An 8,556-nucleotide genomic window follows, 5' to 3' on the forward strand; every position below is an offset into this window, starting at 1 on the left:
TGTCATCACACTGGGAGCACGGTTACGGGGGGTGGACTTTGTGGGATCACACTGGGAGCACGGTTACGGGGGGAGAGGTGGACTTTGGGATCACACTGGGAGCACGGTTACGGGGGAGAGGTGGACTTTGGGATCACACTGGGAGCACGGTTACAGGGGGAGGAGAGATGAGTTACACAGGGGACTTTGAATCATTCTTGGACAGTTGTAGCTTCCGTCACTTCAAGCAGTTGGTGTACATTCCAGGATCACAGAAGAAAGGCTGACGCTTCTAACTGCCAATGTTGTGCCTTTTTGTGTAGGTCCTGTGAAGGCCTAAGTCCTCTCCCCCTTTCATCTATCAGTACCAGGAGTGTATGGGTGTGGTAGGAGGTGATGGTGTCTCTTGGCTTTGACCCCTCAGCGTGACACACGAGTCCCACTCCTGTTGGAAGTCCCCGCTGAAGTGTGCACCGAGTCATTGGTCCTAGTCTCGGGGTGACGTTGTTACAATTCTCACAGCTCGGGTGTTTTCTTTCCCTCAGTGCATAGAAGTCATGGGAGACGGATGTCTGAACAACGAGCACTTTGAGGAGCTGGGAGGTATATTGAAAGCCAAACTTGAAGAACATTTCAAAAATCAAGAATTGCGGCAAGGTAAATTTTCAGTACTTTTCATTTCTAAGCAAAGTACTGGCCTCAATGTGATCGCTTAAAAACGTGTGTTTGGGTATGTTTTAGTTAAAAGACAAGATGAAGACTATGATGAGCAGGTTGAGGAGTCACTACAGGATGAGGTAATGCTTCCTTCAGAGCCTCGGCTGTGGCCATTTGCATCTTTCATCTTCCCTATTCTGATAGAATCTGCTGTTTATAAAACAAGTCTTTTGAAATGAACTTTCCCCCCAGTATCTCACACATCAAATGCCATGGGTTAAAAGCTGTTGTTTGCGAATGCCATTTGTGGTTAATGGTGTTTTTCCATGTTCACTGGTGTCCAGAGTGCCTGGTGACTGACCGAGGCTCAGTGCTCTGTGGGCAAGCATTCTACCCCCGGGTGGCTGATAGCCCCTAAAGTTTTGTTGCCCAGATTGGAGTCTTGCCTCCCAAGTGTTTGGGATCAGAAGGCTACCTCGCTAGCAGGCTTGACTGTGGCTTTCTTTACCATGTTTCTCAGTTATCTCCTCCATCCTAATCTGTTAAGATGGGCAGAGCCAGCGAGAGAGAGAGAGAGAGAGGAGAGAGAATGTGTGTGTGCGCGCACGTGCGTGTGCGTAGATCTGCATTGCCCTGTCCTTGTGTCCCCACCATCACACTCCAAAGTAAGGTGACATTCTTCTAAAAGTAAGTCAGGCCAAGGTCGCTCCAGCAAGCCCAGCCTTGCCTTCTCAATGCCTCCTGGCCTGAAGTCAGACCGCAGGTCCCTTCGGCCCCAGGTTCTCAGGGGTCTTAAAGGGAAGATGGTCATTTCCTGGGTTTGTAGGTTTACTGCTGCTCACGGAGATGGTTTCTAACCATGTGCCTGTGTTCTGCCTCTGTTTTAGGATGATAATGATGTCTATATTCTGACCAAAGTGTCAGATATTTTACACTCGATATTCAGCAGCTACAAAGAAAAGGTGTTGCCGTGGTTTGAACAGCTGCTTCCATTGATTGTCAACCTGATTGTAAGTGTTAACCTGGAACTCTGATTGCTGTGTGTAATGATGTCGTTCTTGTGCTCGCATCATACTTTGTTAACTCTCTGTGGTGCATTGCGCTCTGTGTCTGTCTTCCTGTAACAATGGCGTTACATCATACTTTGTTAACTCTCCGTGGTGCATTGCGCTCTGTGTCTGTCTTCCTGTAACAATGGTGTTACTGTCACGGTCTGATAACTTATCTACTTGACATTTAAATACCTTACAGACATTGCATTTTGGAACACGTTGAGATTAATAGAGTAAACACAAGTAGATTTCACCTACGTCTGCTCCCGCACAGGCACAGCTTCCTGTCCCCCGGCAGCTACAGTCGGATGGTAGGGTGTAGAGTGCAGGACTGTACACGTGCCTGACAAGCACTCAGCTGCCAGGCTCTGTTGCCAGCCCCTCTCCCTCCTGCCTCCTACACAGACACACACACATCACCTTGTCACTCTGTTCTGAGAGTGTTCCTACATAGCCCAGACTGGTGAAACTTGGGATCCTCTTGTTCCATCCTAAGTAGCTGGGTCTGCAGGCCTTTGCCACCAGGCCCAGTTGGAGGGTCAGTAACTACTGGGCTAGAGTGATCTCTTGATAACCTCCTGGGTAGCAGGGATTGCACGGTACTCTGTACTTGACTGCTCCCTCTACCCCCACCTCTTTCTTAGAAGTAAGTGTATGAGCACCTCTTCCCTGTCAGTTCCTCCTGCATGCTGGTCATAGGTGGGATTCTGTAACAAATCATACAAGTCTTGTATTGTGAAGTTACTTTAAATGTGTGTTCCCTTCTGATGTTGTCACTGTGAGAAGTTCCTATGTTTCCATTTCCTGTATTGGGTACAGTCTGTAAGCAGGTAGTTCATAGTGAATTGCTTACATCTATTGTACAGTATTTAGTACTTACAGGGAATCTCTCTTCTAGTGTCCACATAGACCATGGCCAGACAGACAGTGGGGATTGTGTATCTTCGATGATGTCATAGAACACTGTAGTCCAGCCTCATTTAAGTATGCAGAATATTTCTTAAGGCCAATGCTTCAGTATGTGTGTGACAACAGCCCAGAAGTCAGGCAAGCTGCTGCATATGGCCTTGGCGTCATGGCACAATACGGTGGAGACAACTACCGCCCTTTCTGTACAGGTATTGTGTTTCGCTTGTGTGTGTCATTCCAGCAGCCTTACTGTCACCACGCCAGTAAGCATTCTGTTGTGGTTGCTGCTTTATTCTCCTCCACCCATGCACCCCTATCTTGTTTTTTAATTCCTTTTGGATTTTATTCCCCCTCCCTCATCTATAACACAAACTGCATCATGCTTATTCTCATAGAGATGGAAACGAAAGCGAAGTAGAATCTAAATAAGCATGGGGTGGAGGCTCGCAGTGTTAAGCATAGGCCCTTGGGTGTCAGCAGTAACTGTGAAGACTGCAGGCGTGTGCAGGCTCTCCGCTGTAGCTCTGCAGCTCCTGCCCGTGCTCGCTGTCCCTTCCATCACAGCTCTGTCCAGTAAATCCAAGAGCGTAGACTTCTTACACTTGAGCATTAGTGACTGTCGGTCTGCATCAGCGTGAGGTTTAGCTGATCTGTTTCTGTGTGTTTATTTTAGAAGCACTCCCACTGCTTGTAAGAGTTATTCAGTCTGCAGATTCTAAGACCAAAGAAAACGTCAATGCTACAGAGAACTGCATCTCTGCGGTGGGGAAAATCATGAAGTTCAAGCCTGACTGTGTAAACGTTGAAGAAGTCTTACCACACTGGTTGTCTTGGCTTCCACTACACGAAGATAAAGAAGAAGCTGTCCAGACCTTCAGTTATCTGTGTGACCTGATTGAAAGGTACGCGAAAACCAGCTGGTTTTATCTCTTTCCTTGTCACTCAAACAAGTCGGGGGTTATGTATATTTGAAGTAATGCTTGCTTGTAAGACATGTTAGCCCCGTCATTCTTTAGCTCTTGTATAAAAATCTAACTTGGATAGCGGACAATGAGGACTACTGAGAACTCAAGAACAATGGCAATGGGTTTTTGATCCTACTGCATGTACTGGCTTTGTGGGAGCCTAGGCAGTTTGGATGCTCACCTTACTAGACCTGGATGGAGGTGGGGGTTCCTTGGACTTCCCACAGGGCAGGGAACCCTGATTGCTCTTTGGGCTGACGAGGGAGGGGGACTTGATTGGGGAAGGGGGAGGGAAATGGGAGGCGGTGGCGGGGAAGAGACAGAACTCTTTAATAAATAAATTTAAAAAAAAAATAAAAAAATCTAACTTGGAGTTCTTTGTGGAATCATGTTAGCATTTATTATATTAGGAGAGTTACCATCAACTGTTTTGCTGCCCACCACATTTACTGTGGAGCAAGAGTCAGTGGTAGCCAGGTATGGTAGCGCATAGAATCTCAGCACCTTGGAGCTTGAGGGGCCAAGAGGGCTAAAGTTCAAGGCCATCCTTGCCTACATAACAAGATCACCTGTCTCAAGAAGAAAATGGGGGCTAACAGATCTGCTCTAAGAGGAGTCCACCAGGCAGCCATTGGGATCTGGCCCTGAGCTGTGATGTCACTAATTCTGTTTTGTGCCCTGGGTATTTAAACTGCAGCATCATAGTGGCCTTAGAAACGTCAGGATCGAAGAAATTCCCTGGTGTCTTTCTTACTCCACAGCCTTTAACCATGACTTTTATCTTGGCTTTCACTGTTAATTATATGTTTAGTTATAGTGTATAGTTTATTCATTCATAAATCCAACAGAATTCCTAGAATTTTTTAGGGTATTCCTTCATGCCTACTTGATTCAGATTCATACTGTGTGTGTGTCCTTACCGAGGTGATGTCACTCTCAGACTGCACTGCCCTGGGTCTGAAGTGACAACTGCCAGTGGCTTCCATTCAGATCCCATTAAGCCTGCCTGAAGTTTATCCCTAGTTCACTCTTGAAACACACAAGTAACCCCCCTGAAGCTGTGGTGCATCAGAAAACAGACCCAGCAGACTTGCGTGTGCTGGCATATGCTCCAGGGTCTTTGAATCCAAGTCTGACCCTGGCGGTCCTCCCTCAGTCTCCTTAGCTCGGTTTACAGACTTGAAACAAGACTGTCTTGACACAGTGCAGATTGTTTTAATACTGAGCATTTAGTTCTTGTTTGACCCTAAAAAAGAATTCTGAAAGATGAGTGTTTTTTCCTGAGTTGCATAGGAAGAGATTGCAGGCCTGCTGAGTCTACTAAACATTGGGCCGTTCGTTCTCTATGAACATGACTGTTGTGTGCAAAAGAACAGGGAAGTGAAGTGTGCTCGGGAATAATTCATCTTTTTTGTTTTTTGTTTTTGTCAGTAATCACCCAATTGTTCTTGGCCCAAACAATACCAATCTACCCAAAATATTCAGTATAATTGCGGAAGGAGAAATGCATGAGGCCATTAAACATGAAGACCCCTGTGCCAAGCGCCTGGCCAATGTAGTTCGCCAAGTACAGGTAAGCTGCTTTTGTTGAACTGGAAAAGGACAGGGGACAAGTAAATCACAATGTCAGGGGCTCTGCTGGCTTTTAATAGACAGTACGAACTTAGATTTAATGAGCTGTGGAGATTTGTTTTTAAATCAGAATCTCTGAAATGGGTTATTAACATGCCTGCCCATGTGTTCCACTGTCAGGTACCAGGAGCATATCAAGTCCTGGTGTTTAGAGATGGCTGTTACTCTCAGAATATGTGATAGAGTTTAATAATGTGTCAAAGTCAAAAAAAATGTTAGAAATGACTTACTTTGACTTCATGTATTATCTAGATTGATTTGATTTTAGGTGCCAGCTGATGGGATAGTTTTATTGATTTAGAAACAGAATTTTCTGTAAATGAAATGGACTTTGAAGAAATGAACAGATTTCTTAGTGGTTTTACGATAATATCAGACTAAGCAATAGAGTCTAGGCATTGTTGGCAGTCTGTGTGTGCAGTTTATACTTAGAGTGATGACTGTCTAAATGTATGTCCTTTACCCCTAGACTTCTGGAGGATTGTGGACTGAATGCATAGCACAGCTCAGTCCAGAGCAGCAGGCTGCCATACAGGAGCTCCTGAACTCTGCCTGACGGCCTTAATACCACCTGCCAGAAAACTAACTCCAAATAAACGTTTACCCTTTTGTTTAGGTTTCTTTGTTTTGTTTTTGAACAAGAGAGCAGTAGTGTTGTGTGTAGGCCATTCTTCCGGAGCCGCAGGAAAAGCAGCCCTGTGTGCAGAGTGAACTGCCGTGGATCTTATCTGACCCACAGAAGAGGTCCCCGTAAGCCCCACAGTAGCACTGCAGGGTATTTTTCTATTGCCGTGCCCACCGTGTGAAGGGACAGAGGAGACGATTACTTTTTCTCGGTAGACCTACACCTACAGAAATGTAAGGAGATCGACTTTCAGATCAGTTAATCCACATAGATGTGTGCTAAAGAGACTGGGAGACAACCTAGTGTTCGTTGTATATTGGAGTGAGAGTGTAGGGGACAGTAAGAAGAAGCCTTTGCCCGCCAACCGGCTGAGAACAACTGGTGACCAGCATGAGGCTGTCACTTGATGTCACTGCTGGTTCCTCCCCAAAGGCTCCTGCAGTGACCCGGTGTGGAGCCTGCCCCACTTCCGGCCCTTGAATGTGAAGTACCGTTGGCATGTCTGCAGTAGTCTCGTTCACTCCTCAATAAACAGCATTGAAATACCAAGAGGCTTGTGTAAAACTTCAGTACTGTCTGTCTTTGATTCCTTTCATGTTTTAATATAAGAGGGATCTGATATTTTTTTAAGGTGATAGTTCTGGCCCTGAATGTTTTACCTCCACATTTTCTCTCTGCATCGCAGCCTTGAGAGTGTTTGTCCTCACCGTCTCCACCTTTATTTAAGCTCAGTTACGACGCCACTATTCTGTTCAAATTTTCAAATTCAATCAGCTTTTAAAACTAGAATTGTTCTGATAGATCAAAAAGATTTCGGCTTAGTATTTTCATTGCAGATTGTAATTGCTTTAGAGGAACACACAGCATTTGAATTTTTAATTTTACAAGTATTATGGCTAAAATTATTTACTGAAAATTTCAGTAAAATGTGTGAAATTTTTTCCTTTATGTATTAATCTCAGAACAGTAAGTGACTAGCTGTTGTTTCTTTAAATAATTTTCTAAGGGATCTTAATAGATTTCTGTGGAAACCTCAGTGTTAACATTTTCATAGTTTGTACTAAAATTAACTGTGAAACAAAAATGAGTTTTATGCATAAATCAGAATTTAAAATTAAACATTTCTTTCTTTAAATGATTTGCATTACTTCATTAAAACAAACTTTGGAATGAAATGGAAGATAATGGATTTTATGTATGGTTAGCACGTGTCCTTAGGATATATGTTCAGCCTCTAACCACCACATGGTCGGTCAGGGTGCTTCCAGATCTGGAAACATGTCAGTGATTTGGCAGCAATCAGTGCTTTTGTCTGCTGCGTTGGGCCTCATGGCAGAGGGGCAACGCAGCAGCTCTGTACTCCAGTCTGAAGCAGGACTCGGTGCCCGTACTTTCAGAAAAGGGACTCATGAAAAACTTGCCACCTGCCAAGTTGAGGTGGTAGTGAGGTCAGGGATGTTTGGGGAGAGTTAGTGAACTCGCTGGGTAAGTACTTGTGACAACAAGCTCCTCCCCATTAAAGTAAGCAATAGCAAGGCCCACAAGCCCTGAGAAGTACATTGGTGGCACACATGCCGACTGGCAAGCAGAAGACTAAAATTGATTTGAGGTACGGGGAGGCAGATGCCAGGGACCACTGTCTGCACGTGAAGCACCACCAACTTAAGATGCCCCGGGAACTTAAGTTCTTTATTGTAGCGAGCTGCGTGGTGTCACACCTGATGGAGATGTATAATCAACTCCTGAGATGGCTAAGGCCTGACCTATGCTATAATCACACAATGATTATCAGCTGCCTGCATATGCGTGGGCCTATGGGCGGTGCCCACCTGGCAGTTCGGGGTTGGCAGCCCATGCCTATTTAAGGGCTGGGAGAGGTTTGCCCAGAGAGAGAGGTCAAAGAGAGAGGAGAGAAGGAGAATAAAGTCCTGAAAACTGCTGCAAGAAGAGCACCGGTGGTTGTGTCATCCTTGCGGGTCGAGGGTGGCCGTGACACTTTATACTGTCTGGATACGCACTTGGACTATGAGAATCGGCAGTTTCCCTGTCTGGACCACTTTAAGTGGCCTTGCATGCCGGTGAGTGATACATTCTATGAATTCAAACTTTTGGAGGGAGAAAGCTTATGGCTCCCCCTCCCCTTTCTGGAAATTTTGTAACAGTACACACTCAGTATAACTCACTTTTGAGTATTTTTAATGCTCTCAGTGGTAACTGGATGGATTACGTGAGTCACCATCACAACTCAGGTTGTAGCGGAAATAAATTGGGGGGGACACTCTAGATCTTATGACCTATTTATCTTACAGGGTTATCCATTTGAAGTTACAAGTAGATTATTCAAAAGGCTGAGTAGCCACCTAAATGTTTTCTCCTCAATTAGCCCTGCCACATCTACCTAGATTATTCTGTTAGTTTCTTCTCTTGACAGGGTTAGTTTGCCTTGCTTGTCTGGGTCCCATTTGCGTGCAAGTTCTGAGGAGGCCAGAAGAGGGCGTCAGATCCCAGAAACTGGAGATGGTCGTGAGCTCCAGGTGATTGCTGGGAACTAAATTCCAGTCCTGTAGAAGCAATACAACTGCTGAGCCATCTCAAGCTCCTACTAGATCTTTGTTTTGTTTTTTAATTAAATGTATTAATATGCATGTTCTGTGGTTCATATGGAGGTCAGGATAAGTTGCTAGAGTTTGTTTTTTAGTTATTCTAGTACATGTATTAGTATGCATGTTGTATGGAA

At 44.9% G+C, this 8,556-nt stretch overlaps 1 protein-coding gene across 1 annotated transcript in view; it reads left to right on the forward strand.

Annotated features, from left to right (window-relative positions):
• Positions 1-6,366, forward strand: part of Ipo5 (importin 5) — a 33,302-nt gene extending 26,936 nt beyond the window's left edge. The window contains 7 exon segments of the mRNA XM_005372422.3: positions 351-636; positions 721-776; positions 1,524-1,646; positions 2,587-2,806; positions 3,271-3,499; positions 4,994-5,135; positions 5,664-6,366. Coding sequence (XP_005372479.1) covers positions 351-636; positions 721-776; positions 1,524-1,646; positions 2,587-2,806; positions 3,271-3,499; positions 4,994-5,135; positions 5,664-5,750 — 1,143 coding nt within the window. The 3' untranslated portion in view covers positions 5,751-6,366.
• The last annotated feature ends 2,190 nt before the right edge of the window (positions 6,367-8,556 follow it).

The sequence above is a fragment of the Microtus ochrogaster genome, chromosome 17 (genome assembly GCF_000317375.1).
Source record: "Microtus ochrogaster isolate Prairie Vole_2 chromosome 17, MicOch1.0, whole genome shotgun sequence".
Lineage (NCBI taxonomy): Eukaryota > Metazoa > Chordata > Mammalia > Rodentia > Cricetidae > Microtus > Microtus ochrogaster.